This window comes from Ruditapes philippinarum, unplaced genomic scaffold (genome assembly GCF_026571515.1).
Source record: "Ruditapes philippinarum isolate M1 unplaced genomic scaffold, ASM2657151v2 ctg4630_1_1_1_1, whole genome shotgun sequence".
Classification (NCBI taxonomy): domain Eukaryota; kingdom Metazoa; phylum Mollusca; class Bivalvia; order Venerida; family Veneridae; genus Ruditapes; species Ruditapes philippinarum.
Genome location: NW_026866681.1, coordinates 20,330 through 44,117, shown reverse-complemented (window position 1 = coordinate 44,117; position 23,788 = coordinate 20,330). Strand labels below are relative to the sequence as shown.

The 23,788-nt window shown below is 32.9% G+C and overlaps 2 protein-coding genes across 2 annotated transcripts in view; both read right to left on the bottom strand.

Annotated features, from left to right (window-relative positions):
* LOC132733330 (nephrocystin-4-like) overlaps window positions 1-19,252 on the bottom strand; it is a 48,646-nt gene extending 29,394 nt beyond the window's left edge. The window contains exon 1 of the mRNA XM_060719966.1: window positions 19,072-19,252. Coding sequence (XP_060575949.1) covers window positions 19,072-19,221 — 150 coding nt within the window. The 5' untranslated portion in view covers window positions 19,222-19,252. The remainder of the gene's footprint in view (window positions 1-19,071) is intronic.
* Window positions 19,253-22,422: 3,170 nt separating this feature from the next.
* Window positions 22,423-23,487, bottom strand: LOC132733329 (uncharacterized). Its single transcript, XM_060719964.1, has one exon. It carries the CDS (start codon window positions 23,485-23,487, stop codon window positions 22,423-22,425), a length of 1,065 nt encoding a protein of 354 aa, XP_060575947.1.
* Between the last annotated feature and the right edge of the window lie 301 nt (window positions 23,488-23,788).

Sequence of the window (23,788 nt, the reverse complement as noted above, 5' to 3'; positions counted from 1 at the left end):
ATCTTAATATTCTTTTAAAATAATACAAAACAATTAAACAGCAATGTAAAAATGGGACACCGGCATAATTAACTACAACATATTGACATGAAATAAGTTTTAAATTATTTTTAAAATAAATAGATTTCTAATAAGAATTTAAAATAAAGAATTTGCACTCTATGAAAAATAAATTCCATCAAATATACAGAATCATGAAACAGTGTGTTATTGTACTTAAGAATTTCTTTACTGCTATAAATTTTTCATTCTACCCTAACATTCTTACATTCATAAATTATAAATTTAAATTCTTCTTCACAGTACAAATAACTCCAATCACCATTCTAACATCTTCTTTGATCAATTGTCAATCAAATAACTTCCATTCAAGAATCGGCACTATAGTTTGCATTTAAAAAGAAATAAGACATTTACAGCATGAGTTATTCTATAAATGAACATCTGAAACGATTTCTAAATAGTGTAAATTACATTTAATGTCATGAAATTGTATTGGAAACGCTTTTACACCCAATTCAAGGGTTTTCATTTTTATCTGAAGCAAAAGATATGCCAAACAAAAACAACCAATTTGGCTAATTGGGTCAAGGGGGGTATTTTAATATACAGGCTAAAAATACAACCAATTTTAACAGCATTTCAGCCAATTATATAAATAGCCAATCTGTTAATATAATGAAACCCCTGCAATCCCTATATACCTCTCAAACCATTCTTGATTTGATCTAATGGACTTGGCCATTGAGAATATAATAGAACTGTCCAATTTGTAAATTTCAAAGGTTTTTTAAAGATTATAAAATTACTGTATAAGAGTTTGGTCAGCCTATACAGATATATAAGCATGACGTTTATGCAATGATGCTTAGACTTAATAATGACTTTCATATCTTTCTAAATTGATGTTTTTGAAACCTGACGGGTGGTAAAATCAACTATCCGTATTGCCCAGGTTGTCCCACAGCCTGTATGGACAAGTGGAAATTTTCAAGAACTGACAAGTTAAGAAATGCTTCAGATAAAAACGGACAAGTAATTCAAAATCAGATTTTGAATCTTGGGAATCTCATAATTTCCCCTGCATCTTAAATTGTTCAGTACATATATGCATGCTTAGAAGATATAGCAATGCAGTCAGGCAACATTAAACTCACACGTGACAGAGAAGAACCTGTACACCTATTGTACCATGAAAAGCTCAGTAAAAATCAATTCTGAATTAATCATCATCATCAACATGTAAGTCTGTAAATCTCATTACAGATGTTTCACGCAGATAAAATAAATATTGTATGTTCCATGGAACACTAAAGTAACTTAATGAAGTTAAAGCCAACAAGTTACATCAATTTTGTTACAAAATCTTGATTTATAAATATTTAATGACCTCTCTTAAATGAATGGAACTTGTTAAATGTACCATAACATTCATTAATAATAATGATATAAGTATTTATTACCCTTCCAGATTTTTTCCGCCTTTTTGATTGGATATTGATCACCCGAAAGAAATTGATATAACCGAGCCAGACGGGTAATATACACACTAAATTTCCCCGTTTGGTACCCAACGTTGTAAACAACATGCGCTGAGGTGATGCGCGTACGGTTCGATTTTACGCGGTGTAAATTCCGATTTAAAAGCACTTTTTAACTGTCAAATGATAAATATTTACCAAAGTAGAGTAATGATACATATAACCATCAGTATCGAAAACAAATATGACCTTGTGAAAGCTTGATATTAATTACAAAAAAGTGCGTTCAATAGACTACTCCTTTTCTCTTGTTTACTTTCGTAAGGTACGGGAAAAATACGTCATGTATTTATGTGACGTCATGTTGTGACGAAGAGGTATCCTAAAGGGAATCTTATTTCGACGTTTCATTTGAAACAGCAATGGTTATTTAAACAAGAGCTGTCGGTAGGACAGCACGCTCGACTATTCTAAGTGCTTGATAGTATGACCCTCCAATTATGACCCTAAGTGCATGTGTAAAGTTTCAAGTAAATATCTTTGAAGACCTTTAACCTTTAACCAAAAGATTCAAAGGGGCAAATAATTCTGCAAATATTGCAGGCAGAGTTATGCAATTTTGCAAACTGATGTACATTGTTACTATAACAAGAGCTGTCTGTAGGACAGCACGCTCGACTATTCTAAGTGCTTGATAGTAAAAGAGCCTTGATAATGTTAAATTTTTTAAGTTCACAAAAGGGCTAATTTTTTTTTATAAATTCATGTTATAGGTCTTAGAGAGAGTCTAATTATACAGAATTGGCTTGACTATTTGGAAGGTAATGTCACGAGGGTTTTTTATTGAGTATAATAATACTAATTACCTATGAATACATAAATTTGACAGAAAAGGTACAAAAGCTTGTTATTAAGATGTTTTATCAAGTAAATCACTGCTTTATTATTATGAATGCATAAAATTGTACCAAAAAAGGCACAAACCCTTCAGTAGTTATTGAAATAACAGCTTACAAGCAAAACTTTACCATGAATTTCTAAGTTGAAAAAGGGGAGAAAAATCAGCCTAAATGCAAGATAGAATTATGGATCTTTGTCAGTGACCCTAAATGCATATGTGAAGTTTTAAATAAATATCTTTAACAGTTATTGAGATATGTAAAACTTGCATGTAAACATTAACCAAGAGACTTAGTAGAAAAGGGGATATGAATCAGCCTTAATGCAAGATAGAGTTATGGAACTTGGTCAGTGACATACAATTATGCCCCTCCAATTATGACCCTAAGTGCATGTGTAAAATTTCAAGTAAACATCTTTGAAGATTTTTAACCTTTTTAATAACCAAAATTTCAAAGTTTCAAAGGGGCAAATTATTCTGCAAATATTGCAGACAGAGTTATGCAATTTTGCAAACTGATGTACATTGTTATTATAAATAAGAATTTTAAATTTCAATTGAATATCTCAAGCAATAATTGAGATATTTGACTTTACAAAAAACTTTAACCAAAATTTCAAAGTTAAAAAGGGGCATAATTCTGTCAATATTGTAGGCAGAGTTATCCAACTTGTCAATCTGATGTACCTTGTTACTATAAATAAATATTGTAAGTTTAAATTGAATATCTCAAGCAATTATTGAGATATTTGACTTTACAAAAAATTTTAACCAAAAGTTCTAAGTTAAAAAGGGGCATAATTCTGTCAATATTGTAGGCAGAGTTATCCAACTTGTCAAGCTGATGTACCTTGTTACTATAAATAACTATTGTAAGTTTCAATTGAATATCTCAAGTAATAATTGAGATATTTGACTTTACAAAAAACTTTAACCAACGCAGACGCCGACGCGGACGCTGACGCCGACGCCGACGCCGGGGCGACTACAATAGCTCTCATATTCTTCGAATAGTCGAGCTAAAAAAGTATTTTAAATTTCAATTGAATATCTCAAGCAATAATTGAGATATTTGACTTTACAAAAAAACTTTAACCAAAATTTCTAAGTAAAAAAAGGGGCATAATTCTGTCAATATTGTAGGCATAGTTATCCAACTTGTCAATCTGATGTACCTTGTTACTATAAATAAGTATTGTAAGTTTCAATTGAATATCTCAAGCAATAATTGAGATATTTGACTTTACAAAAAACTTTAACCAAAAGTTCTAAGTAAAAAAGGGGCATAATTCTGTCAATATTGTAGGCAGAGTTATCCAACTTGTCAATCTGATGTACCTTGTTACTATAAATAAGTATTGTAAGTTTCAATTGAATATCTCAAGCAATAATTGAGATATTTGACTTTACAAAAAACTTTAACCAAAAGTTCTAAGTTAAAAAGGGGCATAATTATGTCAATATTGTAGGCAGAGTTATCCCACTTGTCAATCTGATGTACCTTGTTACTATAAATAAGTATTGTAAGTTTCAATTGGATATCTCAAGTAATAATTGAGATATTTGACTTTACAAAAAACTTTAACCAACGCAGACGCCGACGCGGACGCTGACGCCGACGCCGGGGCGACTACAATAGCTCTCATATTCTTCGAATAGTCGAGCTAAAAATCGTCTAAACTCGGCAGGGTAAGGGTAATAAAATTATTATTTTGGTTTTGGAGTGATATATCACAGTGGATATATTACCTGCCAAGATAAAATATCACCCGAGCCGTTTATAAAATCTTAACAGGTAATATATCCACATATATCACTCCAAAACCAAAATAACATATAATATGTTCGGAGATAATGAAAAAGTTCTACAGGATTTAGAGTCCTTATAATAAAGGACTGCATTTTAATTCAATTAAGACCCAGTCTGTCAGTGATACATGTCATGTATTTTTTCTGAAATTTGGACCTACATTGTAGAGCCAAAATCTCCCAAAAGCCCTCCCAAAAGCCCTCAAAAAAAAAAAATAATAAAATCACACTTTAAAAAAATAATTTTATTTTGTTAATTCTTCAATGCATGTAAAATGGATGCATGTGTATCAATACTTCAATTTACTTTAGACCAATGTATATTGTTCAATTAAGTTTTTTTTTATCTTAGTGACATAACATAAAATAACTAAACACTATCAGTGAGGCTCTGCTCAAAAAGTTCAAGTACATTAAGCCTTAAAATACAGAAAAAAAATCCCAAACATCTCAAACTTTTTGCTTAAATTATTACCATCCATTAATACTAAAACTATGAAATGATTTGAATAAAATAGTTCCATATATAAAAGTCCTTAACACTAAAATGGTCTATATCACAATAAATTGCATTTCTTTATTACACTTCCATTTTTATTCATAACATTTTACTATAATTATATAGTATCCAATAAAAATGAACTTCAGGCTTATATAATTTTCTAAAAAAAATTTACTTCACACAAAACTCAGAGGTTAAGAAAATCAATCGTTCATTTTAAAATCAATTTCAGATTTTTATGATAGAAGTCAAAAAGCAAGATTGATACACTTTATCCCGGATTAATTCAACACTTGAAAGATAAATCTTTAAATACTTGGAGATATACAGTTCACAAAACAGGCATACCTGCACAGATAAGGGTCTGTCATATATGTAAAATTCACAAGGTTTTTCATTATTAACAGATTGGATCCATATCATCGGTTGAAATGCAGTTAAAATTGGTTTTATAATCCGTTTTATTTTCAGGTTGCAGATTAAAATATCCCCCTTGACCCTTGGCCAAATTGGCTATTTTTGTTGGCACATCAATGCCTCACATAAAAATTAAAAAAACTCTGATTCAATATAACTCTTACTTTGCTGATATAAATTTCTTTAAATGAATTAATGTCCAGCTTTCATTTCATGGCACTGTCCATTGTCATTTTTGAAAATTTGAAGTAAGTTAGCCAACAGTATAGAGCCTATTGGTCCAACTTAACATTTTTTTTTTTTTTAATGCGGTTATTTAAGGTTGCCGCCGGAAAGCCCAGCTTTTATTGGTGGAGGAAGACCCCAGCTCCATCGGGGCATTATTTCAGGCACGAGCGGGCACCTGGGTAGAACCACCGACCTTCCGTAAGCCAGCTGGATCCTCACATAAAACATTGACAGATGTGCAGCCTGGCCTCAGGTGGTAATTAAGGGCGGTTCCAAAACTTGTTTAGGATAAATAAGTACCAGAAATATAAGATTTTTTAAATGAAAATGAAAAACTTATTCCAGTAATTCTTTGATGCTATACGTTTGTAAGCAGATTTGCATTAGACAGTCTAAATGTTTATATCATCTTTTATAATCTCTATTTAACATCCATATAAAATCAAACGAAAGAAAAAAACGGACGTCTTAAGTCATTCACTAATTCATAAAATCCTTATACTTCCATTCAAATGCAAATGCACAAATGTAGCATGTTTTTGGTAATCCCAATATATAAGCAACACCAGTAATTTCCTAAATTCATAATACTATAAACTTGATCTTTAATAAATTATCCAAATGGGATAGATAGATAATTAGGATATATTCTCAGTTTAGCTATATATATATTATTATGCTGGCGTTACATTTGTATGAGACGGCTGCAATATGTGACCAGTTCAAACTGGCAATTGCATTAAAGGAGGACCGAGATATCAAACTTGTGCGATATAATAACAGTTGTCACCTGGTTATTCTATAATTGTAAGCTTGGAAGCAATCGACAGCCTCCTATTGACAATAACTCTATTAAGCTTCTATTGATCTATATTCAGTCTTTTACATACTGATTAATTAATTCCGTATTATACTGTAACATTTGAGCCGCGTCATGACAAAACCAACATAATGGGTTTGCGACCAGTCTGATCAGGATCAATGCTGTTCGCTTACAAACTCTATAACAAGTAGAGAAACTGATATTGAACAGCATGGATCCTGATCAGACTGCGCGGATGCGCAGGCTGGTCTGGATCCATGCTTGACGCAAACCCATTATGTTGGTTTTGTCATGACGCGGCTCATTTATATTTATCTGTCACATGACATACATGTAGCATGTTTTCCATGTAATACAGGGGTAAAATTTTTTAAGTTTTCCTTTACATGACCGGTATATTGTTTAATTTATCATATAAAGCTATTATAAAGTTTCCTGTGGAATTATATAAAATTATTGTTTTTTTTAATAACATTGTAATTAAAATTGTATTACATGTACAGTCTTTACAGAACATAGAAATAAAGAAATTTGCCAATATATTTTATTGAAAGATAGTGGGCCATGTAGTAAATCATCACCAAACATACTATAGTAGCAACGTCATGTATATCAATCATTATAATACTGCACATTTGTAACGTCACTTTTCATTGGATTATCGTGACGTTTATATAGCTTTATATACATGGCTACTGTTGATTCATATTGAAACCTTACCTTTTCTCTAAACAATGATGGGTGCTGTATTATAAATTCGTTATAAAGATTGTTGACAGGATATATGGCAGTATATAAACGGCTGTTTGCATATAACCCTCGCCTAACGACTAGGGTTATATTTACAAACAGCCGTTTATATAGGGCCATATAACCTGTCAACAATCTTTATAACTAATAAAATCACCAGATATTTAAGAGTTTTGATCAGCTTTTATCTTTTACCATGCCATAAAAGTCTAAATGAAAGTCATCATCATCAGTTACACTAAGTGCAATCCTGTTTTATCCACAAGTACCATTATACAACTTCCCCACAAGAATAAACGGAAGGAAGACAATATTATCCAACTATTCCTCACCAAATCAATGCAGTGCCAGTGAATCAATCTATGACATTACAAATGTGTGTTTGCAGCATCATTATAAAGTATATCAACACTCAATATTCTTCTGATATAACATGTCAGGTGGACCGATCGGATGACATGACAAAGAAATTGTTTTTTTCTTCTTATTGTATGAATATTAGCCTAACCATAAGTTTACATTACACATGTACATCTAGAACTAATAAATCACACACAAAGTTTCACCCCAATAGATCTTGATGAATCAAGTCATAAAATTCTACATGCAAAGGTAATAAAATTGTAAAACAGATCTTTGAATTATTTAAATTACTGTTTTCCCTATATCAGGACATCGACCTCCTATGCAACAAATCAATATTCAATCACAGGTTAATAACAGACTATCGACTGTCCCGGCCATTTTCACTTTTCTCCTATAGTATATTAAGACAGCTAGAAAGTTTTTTATGCTTATTTGTTTCATATTATAAAACACAATGTTGAACATGATAAAGTCACGTACAGGCAAAATTTGATATATTTGTTTTTTTTGTAAATTGATATCCTTTTATCAGTTCAGTACAATTATATTATACTTTTTTTTCTTATAATAACATAATTATTATATGTGTTGTATTGACCAGAAACTACTATTTTACCCACACTTAAGCATATTATACAAATATGGACTTTTAAGCTGGTAAATATTATCAATTATGCTACTATATTTGATTCTTTAAAAGATTTCCGATATTATCATATATATTTTGTACAATCTATGTTTATTTATATTCATTTGAGAGTTAAACAGTCATACTCATAAGTCAGTTGATGACATAATTTGATGACAATTATCACAGTCATGTTAAGGAATCCAAACAAACCCTTGAAATAACAATATAAACTTTAAATTAAGGCATGTCAATATTTTTATTCCTAATTTCCCAGGAAATAAAAAATAGAAACAAACTTATTTTCTTAACTTAATGAATAAGGAAATAAAAACAACTTTTGAAATATAAAACATACTGAAATTTTGACTCAATTCTTCAATATAAGATTTTCATATTCCATTATAAAAAAAAATCACTCAATGAAATGATAAAAACATATTTTTCACTTTTTTTTTTAAATCCACAAGTATTTTCCTCGCATTATAAACAATATCCAATAACTTTTCATAACAGATTGGAACTCATTTCTAATTGTATCTTTTCCGTTCAACTAGAATTTTCCAAAATTAACAACAACTGAACACATTCAATATACATGTATAGCTCCATACATATTAAATTTTGTATCGCTCTTCACAAATGAAGATCAAAATATGTCTCTAAAATGACCGTTGATTTATCAATACCTCAACATAAATGTACAATTAAAATCTTTCAACTCAAATCAATAAGGAAAACATTCAGAGATAAGTCAGGTATCGGCCGATGTGCGACCATTTAAATCTTATTTTTAGCAATAAATTACGATTCAATATCATTCAGTTTTAATTGCCAGAAATTATCCGGTTAAAACACGTCATACTAGGGGTGGTGTGATTTTTAAACTACTTCAGTTACAATATATACCTCAGTAAATATTTACAAATTGGAATCGACCAAGTTTAAAAGTTATAATGATCAAATACTTCAATCAGGTCAATAAATATCACGTACTATACAATATTGAACTGCTATTTACATGTTTTAACGTATATTTATAGTACAGTAGCATAATTATCACTACTACCAGATCAATGGAATCAACAAATTGAAAAAATTTAGTTTCTTATAAAATGTTTTAGTTTAACTTAATTAGACCTATCAAAGAGACATTGAGATATTTCTGTAAACGGTCTTTTTCCAACAGTTTGACAGTAGGAATAAAACTGTTAAGTTAAATGGGTCAAAGCATTCACCCTTAATTAATAAGGCTATAATTTTACATGTCATAGAATCCTAATTAAAATACTGTAGAAAAAACTATTAAATTAATATAATGAGTCATGTAGTCTCTCAAATAAGAGAGCTTTATATTATTTTTTTTAACGTGGTTTTAAGTCAAAATTAGTGACATTGAATGAGAATTTTTTTTATAAGATTAATTTACTTTAAAATAAGATCGGTCATGGTCTCAGACCTATTTGATAATGTAGGACCTATTTTTTTTTATAACCTTTCACTGTATTCAATTTAAAGGTTAATTTAAACTCAATATATAATGCTGTCTTTTTCAAAAGCTTTTTACTATGGTGCCCTGTTAAGCCTTTCTAAAGGTTACTCATAGCTAAGCCATATTTTTTGGAGCTGCGGCAATTAGAACCGTTATAATGATTAAGTATTTTGCATGGAAGTCAAAATCAATTGTTTTGGTTAATTTTCAGCTCAAATGTAGAGTGCCCAATTAAAAATTTTACATCGTCAAATGCACATGTGATTATTCTTGACTGACTAGGCCATTCCTTTAGATCTGGTGCTAATTTGGTGGTAAATAATATATTATATGGTTTATGTCACCACTTATTTACATTTTGCTACAAACAAATAATTACACATTCAACACCATTTTTTTTCCAGATGATAAACATTTAACATACTTCTAGCATGCTGTAAATATAATATTTAAACCTTATAGAACACATTGTTGCCCTTTTTCAACAGAAGGAAAATTTTATTTTTTTGCTGGGGCATACCGGTAATGTGCCTAATTAACAAAAGCAGATTATTATAATTACTATTATTATATAGATTATAGCCACTTTCATACAAATATCATCAACACTTCAAACAGCAAATTTCAAGATCAAGAGTTATTTGGCCAATATTTGTTAATTGCCAGTAATTTGAAACCTATAATAAAAGTGACACAACGACATTATAGAGTGAAAGTACACAGATATATAAAACCTTTCATGTCAATATATTGAATATAATTTGACATAATTTGACATGAAATCAACTGGTTAAATAAAATACCATTAAAAATATTGAACCTAAATAAAAAATTCTTTTTATAAACCTTGAAATTACAAGGCTGAATCAGAACATGTTAACTTGCAATGCTTTGAATTTTAAACTGTGTATTGTTGATTTAGAGAGGTTTGATACAAAAGAAAAAGTTAGATATATTATATACAACCACGAGTAGAAACAGACAGTTCACTTACTTTATGCCTGGGGACATAAAAACAATAAATAGGCAATATAATGCAATATTACAGTTTCTTCTGTTTTTGTCAAACTACAAAATAAGAACAAGGGACACAAGCCAAACCGACATTTTATTGTGAGTATAGCCAGAGTTATGTTACTTTTAAGAGTTTTATTTCCAATTGTATGTAACTAATTAATCTGATAGTCATTGTGGGGAATATCACATTTAAGTAAGGTCCATATATCATTACTTTAAAAAGATACACTTTTTGGAAAAGGGAATGATTATTGATGGAACTGGAAAATACTTGATAAAGATGGACAGTACTGGGTACTTAATCAATGAATACTGAGCAAATTTACATGAATTCACAACATAAATAAACTTAAGAATTACTCAGTATATGGAACACTTAATGAGCTAAGAATACTATGAACTTAGTGTCTATACTGGCATGCGAGCAGTTCCCGTACAAAAATCATAGTTACTTAAACATTATTTTTTATTACGCTTACTCACCAAAATTTGAATTTTACACATCAATATTCGGCTCGTCACACAAATCATGGAAATTCCATCATGTTCTAAACATAGAATAATCCTTTCTTATGAGGCCTCATATGGGGTACCGAATTATCCATTATTTTGTATGAAGAGAAGTAGTTCCCGTACATAAAATCTAACCCATTATAATTATACAATTTTATTATATCATTATCGGACCTTTTTTTCATTTACAATTGTTGAGCAGACCATTATTTAAGAGATAAATAGATGTAATTCAGGAAATAGAGCGTAGACTTAACGCAGGTATCTATTACCCGGTACCGTTACCCCAATGCATAGCATGCTTGTATGCATGATATTTTACGCATCAAAGCCATAAAATTATTTTATATAGTAATATTGGTCAAAATTCTGATAATTAAACAAGTTTTCATCACATTGCCTTCTTATCTGTAAACAGGTGGTATTAGTGGAAAACCCTTTAACAAGCCTCACGTGTAAGTATTTTTGCGCATGCGCGCAAGGACGGAATCCCCCAGAGAAAACAAGGTCACGTTTTGACGACGCACAGGTGAAAGTGATTTAAAATGAGACTTTTTATACGTACTGCCGAACTGACACTTAGATTTTGTCTCGTTTATGTATCTGCTTGATTTGAAATGAATTTTTGAAGAATGCAAGTAAAAATCAAGTGTTTAAATGAAAAATACGGGTACTGCTTCTGTATGGGAACTGCTCGCATGCCAGTACTGTAAATGTATGCCACTTTACAGTATAAGGTTCAATTCCAAGTTTGTTTCTTTATTTAATTTGAATAAATCCAAAGTTTGAAAAAAATGCACTCTATGTAAGTTGAATTTGCAGGCACACAAAACAGTTTTTAGCTGACTTGCAGAGCAATGGATTATAAATGTCTAGTTATTCAGTACTCATCCGCCAGACACATTATAATGTCTTCATTTTGTCAGTGACTTTGGTACTAAGCCTTATTTTGTTGCAGATAAAGTACAATTAAATCTGGGACAAACTTTTTTATTCTCTTGAAGCATGTCCTGTGCACTAATAACCTTATCTGGATTTTTGTTTTGTTTGGTTTGGTTTTAAGGCACACTAACACAATCTAGGTCATATGGCACCGAACATGACAATCATACAAGGATTTATGGTAGCTGCAATTCTGATGCCTCAAACCTTAAAGTCAAACCCTTCAGCAACAAGCGGGAACCTGTAATATTGTTAACTGAGATCTGGACCACAAACACCATGTGATATTTAGCATTTCTTTTTATTGGTTACATGATCTTGCTTTACAAATCAAAACATGTGTAATGTAAACACTAAAACCTGTTTGTTTAAAAAATGAAGAAGAACCATAAATTGTTGATTCTTTGGTCATTAAAGCCTGGTGTCTTTCAGTGTAGCTAAATATTGTCCTATATAAAAATTTCTGTTAACATAACCTGTGTAATGCCCCGGTCACATATTCACGGATAATGCCACGGAAGCGCTACGGTCTAATCGTTCACGGATTACTACGGAAATGTGAAATTTCGTAGTCCGCTACGGTTCCAGTACGGACACACAACGGTTCGAGTACGGAGTCCGACGGATTTACCACCAAAAGCCCCCGGAGAGACACGGATTGTTACGGACCGACACGGTTTGTTACGGAGCGACACGAATCAGGACGGACGCACTACGGATACACTACGGTCTGCTACGGTATAAGCACGGGTTAGTACGAATAAGTACGGTCTGATATGGAGAAGAACGTATTGATACGGAGAAGAACGAATTGCCACGGATCTATACGGACCTAATACATCCGTCCACAACCTCTTGCTTGCCCGTTTTCAAAATGCCTCAAAAGAAAAGAACACCTAGAAAACGAATTGCAGAGTTCAATGATTTTGGCGGAGAGGACTCGGCCTAATCGCGTCCGACCCCCGAGACACATCAGGTCCGATTAAAGTGAATTTCTTGAAGGACGCTGGATCCTCAACAAGTTCGACCATGAGAGCCTCATACTAAACTTGAAGCGGTCGTCGTAAAAGCCCATCTCTAGTCCACCATCTCGTCTGTCTTCTCTTACCTGATTAGATATGGACTAATCATTAATGAAAAATGTTGATCAATACTGCTTCTCTTTTAATTTTAAGATTTGCTGTTCATCTTACAATTACATTAATTATCGTGATGTTTATGTTTTAAAAATATGTAAAAAGCTTGTTAATTAATCTTATTATCACTCAATGGCCAGCCTCCGAGGCTTATGAGACACTTCGTTTTATGTACATATTTACTCCAATTTCATGATCTAATGTTTGTAAAATATGTAACATTAAATATTATTCTATATCTTATGACCACTGCCTCCGCATTCTGAGCCATTTCAATATAAAGTTGCAGCCAGTAAATGGCAATTATCATTTATTAAATGTTTCCTCAAATATGTCTGTTTTTAACAAGAAGGTAGTATTTATACCCTTGAAAAAGTACATGATACTTCCGTACTAAACAGTGGTGGACCGTACCATTCCGTACCGTTTCGTGTTGCAACGCAATAAACCGTATAAGACCGTGCTAATCCTTGCCTCTCCGTAGTACAACGTATTACGATCGTGGCTTTCCGTGACTATGCCGTATTAATCCGTGTTAAAACCGTAGCTTATACGTAGGGTAACCGTACAAATACGTAGTTCTCCGTACAAAACCGTGGAAATCCTTGACAAGTTGGTGGACTACGAATTAGTACAGACTAGTACGGTTTTCGTACGGACCAGTACGTTATCAGTACGGATTAATACGGACTAGTAGGGATACGCTACGGTTGATTTTTCCGTAGCAAATTTTTGTGCATGTTCAAAAATTGTCAAGGATCGCTACGGATATACAAGGACTACTACGATTGATTACGGTTACAATACGGAGAGCTACTGACCAGTACGGGTAGCTACGGACGATGCCGGAATTAATCCGTGGCTCTTCCGTGGGCGTATTCCGTGAATATGTGACCGGGGTATAAGAAAATCTAAATTAATCAGATCGCAAAGCAATAATCAACGATCAAATTGAGAAAAAGCTGAATCGTTGCCTCCCTAATTTTCATTCAAATGTTCTTAAGTAGCGATAACAAACACAAAAGTCACTTAACCACTGAAACTTAACTTTGAGTATGAGAGGAAAACACAAGAGAAAACAAATCAAGATCAAAACAATTTAAAATAAGTTCTGGGGAGCTAATTAGTATCTAAAAGCTACTACATGTAGTTTAGGGTTTAGGTTACTAGAATATACTTTTAAAAATCATCATAATTTAAACAAGAGGGCCATGATGGCCCTGAGGTCGCTCACCTGTATATAGGCCCCCCCACCCCCGGGCCAATTTTTACCCAAGGGCTTTTATTTGTTTATTTGAACAGACTTGATAGACACCCATAAGAAGATGTTTCATGCTAAACATCTAATTTCTAGCTCATTGGGTTTTTTAAAAGAAGATTTTTTAAGTTTTTACTATACACATATAGTTAAAAACAATGACACCCCTGGGGCAGGGCCAATTTTGACCCCCGGGCTTTTATTTGAACAAACTTTGTAGATATTTACTTAAAGATGTTTCATGCTCAATATCTAAACTCTAGCTATTTGGGTTTTTTCAAAGAAGTTTTTTAAGTTTTTGCTATACACATATAAGGAAAATCAATGACCCCCCCCCCCACCCGGGCGGGGCCAGTTTTGACCCCAGGGCTTTTATTTGAACATACTTGGCAGACACCCATTAGAACATGTTTCATGCTAAATATCTTAGCTCTAGCTCTTTGAGTTCTTTAAAAAAAGATTTTTTAAGTTTTTACTATATGCATATGGGGAAAATCAATGACCCCCTGGGGCGGGGCCAATTTTGACCCAAGGGCTTTTATTTGAACAAACTTGGTAGACACTTATTAGAAGATGTTTCATGCTAAATATCTTAGCTCTAGCTCTTTGGGTTCTTTAAAATAAGATTTTTTAAGTTTTTACTATATGCATAAAGGGAAAATCTATGACCCCCTGGGGCGGGGTCAATTTTGACCCCAGGGCTTTTATTTCAACAAACTTGGTAGACATTCACTAGAAGATGTTTCATGCCAAATATCTAAGCTCTAGCTCTTATGGTTCTTTAAAAGAAGATTTTTTAAGTTTTTACTATATGCATATAGGGAAAATCAATGACCCCCCGGGGTGGGGCCAATTTTGACCACAGGGCTTTTATTTGAACAAACTTGGTAGACACTCACTAGAAGATGTTTCATGCTTAATATCTTAGCTCTAGCTCTTTGGGTTCTTTAAAAGAAGATTTTTTAAGTTTTTACTATATGCATATAGGGAAAATCAATGATCCCCTGGGGCGGGGTCAATTTTGACCCCAGGGCTTTTATTTGAACAAACTTGGTAGACATTCACTAGAAGATGTTTCATGCTTAATATCTAAGCTCTAGCTCTTACGGTTCTTTAAAACAAGATTTTTTAAGTTTTTACTATATGCATATAGGGAAAATCAATGACCCCCCGGGGCGGGGCCAATTTTGACCCCAGGGCTTTTATTTGAACAAACTTGGTAGACACTCACTAGAAGATGTTTCATGCCAAATATCTTAGCTCTAGCTCTTTGGGTTCTTTAAAAGAAGATTTTTTAAGTTTTTACTATATGCATTTAGGGAAAATCAATGACCCCTGGGGCGGGGCCAATTTTAACCCCAGGGCTTTTATTTGAACAAACTTGGTAGACACTCACTAGAAGATGTTTAATGCCAAATATCTAAGCTCTAGCTCTTGGGGTTGTTTAAAAGAAGATATTTAAAGATTTTTCTTTCGGTTGCCATGGCAACCAGAGTTCTGCATGGAATTAAATTCTTTGAACAATTTTTAAAGGTGACCACCAAAGGAACATTCCTGTGAAGTTTGGATGAAATTGGCTCAGTGGTTTATGAGGAGATGTCATTTAAAGCAAAAGTTTACGGACGGACGGACGGACGCCGGACGAAAAGCGATCACAAAAGCTCACCCTGTCACTTTGTGACAGGTGAGCTAATAATGTACAAACAACTCTGTTAAGTCAAGTCTGAAGACATTAACAAAATTGGCAGAAATGACCATCCAACTAATCGGAACACTTTGCTGAAAGGTTGCCACCATCAATTCATCATTTAGGTAGAAAAGTTAAAAAATATAATAACATGTATATATTTTGAGTGTTTTTTTTTTTTCACCAACTTCAAGTCTTGGAAAGTTCTGTGTCATATATAATTATATAATTTTTTTGCCTCTACAAAGCAGGTTTATGAGCAACATTTTTACATGCATCGTAATGAATCAGAACAGAGTAGAAGAAATGGCCATTAATGGCCATAGTTTTATCATTTATCATGAAGTGCCAGAAAAAACATTTACTCCGAGGTTAGTTGTTTTCACTGCGGGATGAAAAAATGTGCTGGAATTCCAGAACTCAGATCGCGAGAAATAAGCAGAAAATGTTCAATTATTCCTACATAGGTATGCGATTTAAAAAAGTTATCGTGGTTTAAGATGCATTTACAGTCGAACTTTGATCATTGGAACTCGGAGGGTCCATACAAATTTGTTCGAGAGATCGGTAGTTCGAGCCAACCGAGGTTGAAATATTTTCATGTAGGACAGAGGCCAATTACATCTTGTGAATGATAAATACGTCAACATAATTGTTTGTTAGTACATCAGTTCGTCGAATACGCCATTTCTTGTAAATATTAAGAATTATTATCCTACTGTGTTTTTAAAAGGGTATTTAAGGTACTCTGTGTTAAATCTATATTCATGCATATCAGTGTTTGAAATTAGCAGTAGTCCGATAGCCAGTGACTTCCAAATTTCTGCTTGGGCTACCAATATTTCGCAGTAACAAGCCTGACCGGGCTAACGTATTTTACAAAGGCAATTTAAACAACTATTTGGAACGAATGAATCATACTAGTGAAATGTCTTTTGGGCTAGTGATTATTCCAATGTGGTAGCCCGACCATCCTATTGGATTCAAATCCGAATTTCGTACACTGGCATAGTGTAAATGGCTGAGTTTGATTGGGCAATCATTATCCAAACTCAAAATATATTTATATGTGTATTATGGAATAAATATTATTTTTAACAATGAATTAATAAAATATTTTCAGCAGCATCTATTATGTAGACATTAACTAAAATAAACACACATACAAGTATCATTCTATAAATAGATAAGTTAACACTGTTTCAATCCATGTTACATGAACCACAGCTGTAATTAAAGCCATCCGGGTAAATGTCATTTATTTATTGACTGCACATTTCACAAGTTATTTTCTTTTTAATGTTACTAAAGTCAGAAAATATTATTATTAGCAAACAAATTGGTTACAACACCTGAAATTTTGTATCAATTAACCTTAATTGTCTTTATCATGATCATGAGGTGTTAAAAACATGTGATGCCAAGTTGGAAAAAGTCCTTATTTAACTGTCCTCCGCCATTTTGAAATCTTTTGAGCTAAATATAGATATCAGGGTGCTTTTGGGTGTCTACATAATTCGGACTTTTGCTAGAAGACACCTTCAGAATAACACTTCTGGTAAAAGAATAATTTAAAAAATCTGAAAATAAACATACATTTCAATGATAAGAACTATAGTTATGATGATAAATATAAAAAGATTAGTTTTTACATATCCATTTTGATAAATCAACACATTAAAAAATAACGATACAACAACAACTTTGATTACAGGCAGTGTTGCATCTAGAATTTCATAATTATGGGGGATTGTCCCCCACTCAACTGAAAAATGTGGGGGACTTGAAAAAAATGTGGGGGACATACATTTACCTAACACTATGACTTATCCAAAAGAATTCAGTTATTTTACGCTCAGGCATTTTTGACAGCTATCGTCCGCTCAAAAACGGAAGTAGAAAAAATAAAATATTGACGAATACTACAAAACACACGCGAGATGACCAAGTCGGCTGCTACACGCTTTTTAGTACGTATGTTAGTCATTACCACGAGTGAAAACAAACATGGCTGATGCTTTCAAGACACGATGAAGATAAACTGAATAAAGTGATAAAATTGTCAGATGCGCGACTTTGCGCGCGTTGACTTCATTAAAATGCGCGATCTGCATAAAATATGCGCAAATCGCGCAATCGCGCGGCCTAGATGCAACACTGTACAGGTTAACCAATATGGCAGACAGGATTTTCCAAACTCCTACACAGTGGTCCCACTTTGCTTCGCTACACAGAGTAGCCAATCAAATCACTATGAGGCATTCTGGGATTTCCGGAAATATTCGAATACGTTAATAGGTTGAACACCACCAATTAATTTGTTTCTTGTTTACGGTACAATATACCTGCATTTACATATTTACAAAGTGCAAGAAAGATCTGGTTTACAACATGTTATGCTTGATAGCAACTCTAAGAGCTGGCACCAAGGGCCTTCTCGCAAAGGGGTCTTAACAGTAATGCGAGTACCTGCTAGATAGTGATGGTTTTGAAAACTTTCATCCAAAGTACCGAATTGACACATGGCAACTTTTCGAATTACAAGATGATGATAAAAGCTGAGGTATTCTGATTGAAAACGGAAGGATAGACTGGTGTCCTGCGCACTTATATGGGAACCATAATAGGACAGGGAACCACAATAAACGGAAGCAGTGTATGAAATACCAAATGACAATTTTAAAACTGAAAATGTAAAATAAAAATGAACGATTGTTTTATATTATTTCACGGTAAAAGAAAATCAAACTTGCTTTGAGGCTCAGCCTTTTTCATATAATTTAAGTCATAAGAAATTTCCGAACCATAGAAAGCACCAAATTTCATATATTATAATATTAGAATTTGAGGTTCCTGTGGTTTTAGCAACTAAAATAATCATGCTGCCTGGTGTGGTTTGTAATAGGACTAATCTAAAAATTAAATTTCGAATAAGATACAAAATCAAAATATTAAAAAGCAGCATATAAAATGTGTGCATATAAAATGTTAGAGGTGCCGAAATTTTAAATGCCACTTTTAAATGGTTTGATCGGGTAGCAAGAAATGTGGACAGGATCAAAAATTTGTAGAGCAAGCTCAGGCACGAAATTTAAACATTTGTTATTCATAAACGACAAACCTTTGGATTTATTCCTTCTACTGAAGTAAGACCAATACAAATTGGTGTTGAAATATCTTGCGCTGCGCTCTCCCTGTCAAAAGCAACTGGCACAAGAACGTTTTTCTCAAAGAAATCTCTCCAAGATTTCCCCGTTGCGACCGCCGCCATATTTTGTAAATAGTGGACTTGTTTACGGTATTGTTTTAGTAATTCGAGAGGATTTTTTTAAACGAAAAATCGGAAAACCAGACTGATATTTTTATAGATTGTACACCACTAAAAATTGTATTCAATAGGTCAAATATGATTAAATATTTTCCTCAGGTGATTTTTTTTAAGCGTTGAATTAAAATCAGAATTAAAAAGGCATTAGAAGCGAAAAAATGTATTTCCTTCTTTGAGAAAATAGCAAACAATTAATATTTTAACCTTTAAATAATTGTTTTAGAGCAGTGTTACATACTTACACCACTTAATAATGTAGCGCTGAATTATGTGTCATAGTCAAGTAGCAAAATGTAAACCAAATTAGTATTTTGACTTTTGAACATAGAAAATACTTAATCATTATAAATTAAATTAATCATATAATTATTAATAACCATACTGTACTGATTGCCAAAATGCAACAGAAGCAACATATGTTTCAGGGTATTGCCCAATGAGTAAATATTTGGAAATTATAGGCAGGCCTTAAAAAAACTAAAAATAAATCTAGCTTTGGAGAAATAAAAATAAAACCATTTCTGAGGCACGATATATGCCTTTGACAAACTTAATTCTGAGTCGCAAGGTATCGCTAATTTTGGGTAAGACCATATTCCATTCAGGTCATGAGTCATTAGTCTTATTCTAGTTTTTGTGTTCTTCTGATTAGAAGAACCTGAACGGATCTTTAAAATTGTTTATGGTATCAAGATTATCTTCTGATCATAAAGGTTTGCCTTGAATTAAAACATAGAATATACAGTAACTACTGAAAAGTTGTTCAAGTTTCACTATCACGATGTAAACGACTATGAGGTCTAAAATAGGAACCAAACCCGGTACTAAAACGCCCAGCCCCCATAACCAAAAATATCTTCTCATACCTCTATTGGGACTTGAACCCAGGCCTTTAACAACTAATGGCACGATTATTATCAAAACTCCGTCAAGAATGAAGCGGGTTCATTGCTGACGGTTTATTTACTTCAACAATTAGTTCAAATTAACCAGAGACTTAACACAGAAATATAGCTCGATCTCTGCGATATTAACAAGCTATTTAAAATTTTACATAGATACGATTTCTTTTCTTTTTATCTTTTTTCCCCCACTTAATTCGTACTTTCTGTCTCATCTTTCTTATTTCATCTTCCTCTAGAAAATAGACTATAATCGTTTTCATACGAACATTTGTGAAATGTTCTGAAGCATTCTAGACCGGGTTAATAACATCATCAATACTGATGAAGATTTTGATACCCTATAGGAATTTAGTTAAGTTTTAGTCTGATTGTGTGACAGCTCCAGAAGCTTACATTGTACTGATATTGTATGAGGAAAATGCTTGTGAAAAAAACGACGATAGTATAGGGTTTGAATTCACGATGATGATCACTAGGTTGAGAGTAAGACACATTAAACCACAGTGTAGAAACGGTATCACCTTTAACATTTACTTATACAGTTCATTGTACACGTACAGTGTATTGGGCAATTGAGATTGCAAACGTGCAATTAATATTGTATCCTTTTTTCGATCACCTAAGGTAGATATATTTCTACACAATAATAACCATTAGGACACCACTCTCCTTCTTTTGTAAGATTCCCTGATACACTTGTAAACATGATATCACATTTTGATTTCCTCTTCACATTGATAGCTGCAAAAATGACGTTTAATGCTAACATCAAAACTGAAAAATCTTTAATTAAATGAAAGCATACGTAGTCACCTGGGTAAAACAACCAACATTCTGCTTCATAGCTTACTCCCGTGAATGAGCTAACATCCCTAAGGGAAACCACATATGTGGGGGGACTGATTTGATGGCGTTGGTCTTAAGTTTGGTACTTAATATACTTGATCCCGTTATTGTTTACTTTAAAAGATTGCGACATGTATAACTGAATGAATAAATAAATAAAAATAATTGTTACTTTGTTTCTTCTGTCATTGTAGATTTTCCACACACAGTCACACCTAGTTACTCAAAAAGATTGTAAAATAAATGACGCGGAGTGAAACACAGGGGTCAGGTAGTTTGGTCTGTTCTTTCTGCTACCACCATCAAGAAGAAAATGAGAGAAGTTTAGTTAAATATGTATAGAAGATATATTTTCTTATTCCAAGGGGCTTAAAAGTTGGTTAAAAACAGTCATTTTTACTAGCACCATGCAGTCATTGTACTTATTAATGTCTTCAAACTGTTACAATTTCCGCAATTAATTTTTGTAAACGACGACAACAATAATTTACACAAATTTTGACACAATAGTGCACAAATCTAATGTTTCCACAGCATAGTGTGAACTGTGTGCAACACCGAAACAAATAACAAAGAAAATAACAAATTGTATATCATTTGATAATCTAAATCTATTCATTTATTATTGTTACATTATACGGATCTCATCTCAAATAAACAAGAAAACACATCTTACTTAACATACTTGTAAATAAAAGAATGAAATAACATCGGACGTCATACGATTAAAATAAAAACGTCTATAATATATTCTCTCCTAATCATATACATGGCATTATGTACTTCTTTTATTTCCATTGTGTATTTTCCAGTAAAGCAATGATTGACATATCATTAATATAATTGGAATACTTTAATAGAATTATTTCCCATGCCAATGTACAATTTATTATGCTCACAATTAAAAAGTTATACACTGAGGTCCTTTCAAACCATCGCCCTTGTTTAAAATTTCTTGTATTATATCGCAGGTGTCGGATATCTGACAACACGCTTTGTGTGATTGAAAATCTCCGCCACACCACATATGAAAACGCTTAACCCATACTTGTCCACCTCGGGAACGAACATAGCGGTCCGCTACAAACGATTTATTCAATCTTTAAATACCCCGGCCCATCGGTATTCTTTCTATTTGCTTATAGATATTACTGTACCCACGGCACACTGGAGGCACACCTCACCATGCCCAGTTACGTAGACATAACATAAAAAATCTCCTGTCCATGTTGGGCTTGAATTATACGTGAACTACATAATCAGAGAAAATTCGTGTTAAAAAACGTCCCCCTTAAACCACATGCTTTCTAACTCACTTGTTCCAAGTAAATCTGTAACCTATTTTCACAGGCGGAGGCTCGTTCTGAATTGAAACAAACATAAATTAATCAGTTTATACGATACATACCAAAACCATAATCACTTCTTTCACTATCCATCTCCCTTTTCTCACATTTAAACTGCAATAGATCCACGATAATTCTAAGAGATGGATTTTCCTTCTATAAGGATAGGTCACAGCAATCTGAGTTGCTTCAGTTTTGACCAGATCAAATGGCTTTATTAACGCACCTGAACCATCCAGCTTATGGACGGATGCCAAATAATTATTCACAGTGTCAACGACTTTCACAGATTCGTTCGTATGGTCGGCGGCAATAATTATAGATTCTGACATTATTTCTACACCAGTTATCACACATTCTTTGTCATCACACGGAAATCTGACATTGATATCTTTCTCAAACTTTGGAACTTTTGCACACTTATTCTTGATATCGAGTCTGCCAATTTCTGTCAAATTTTGAAGCATTTCGACAATGCTTGGCTCAGGTACAAATTGATATCTTTGGATATCGCTCTCCTCCCCAAAGCTTTCAAGACTTATAGACACAATTTTTACTGATTGTTTGGCACGTTTTGCTGTTACAAATAACTGTCGCATATTACCTTTAGTCTTATAGTTACTGATTTTCAAAAGATTCTCATTGAGGTCTTTTGATTGATTCTCCACACGTAATTCAATATCAAGCAATTTTGTCTCATCCATGCTTATTATATCATCAATTGACCGGTTTATTTTCTTTTCAAAAATGTCAAACATTTCGTCTATATCTGTACGTAATCTCTTTACCACGGATTTCGCTCGTTCAGCTTGAATTCTAACAGCTTTCGTTTTGCGGTTTATATCATTTTTAAAATCATTGTTACAGTTGAGTAATTTCTTTAGGGTCGTTTGGAGCTCGTTTAGTTCTTCACTTGATGAAAATGACGAGGCTACCTCCGAAATTAAGTCAACTTCCTTGCAGTTTCTATGTTCAGCTTGTTTGCATTTAAGACATCCAACTACATCATGGGAATAGCAATAATATTCCAAAACACAGTTTTGGTGTTTTTCACAGATATCTGTGAAATCTTTATCAATTCTTTTAATTTGTTTCACCTGTGGCATCAACATTTTTCAGCGCTAGAGAATACCTCTATCCTATCTTTCGTAGCACAGTAAAGAAGCGTTAAATATAACGTGTTGTCATTCAATGTCGTGACTTACTTTCTATTAGCCAAAATCTTTCTCTTATCCTCTAATTATTTAAAAAGTTCCATGAGTATCTATGTTAATTATTTCTATAACCAAAAGATCAAAGCCACAAGAAGATTTTAAACATTCCACTCAAATTGTATAACTGAAGAATAATAAACGTCAAAAAGCAATATGAAGTCTCAAATAACTGGAAGGATCAATAAATGTTATTTTTTTA

Bases quoted from the DNA above. Each gene is read 5' to 3' on its own strand.
- LOC132733329 (XM_060719964.1), bottom strand. From the start codon at position 23,487: ATGTTGATGCCACAGGTGAAACAAATTAAAAGAATTGATAAAGATTTC.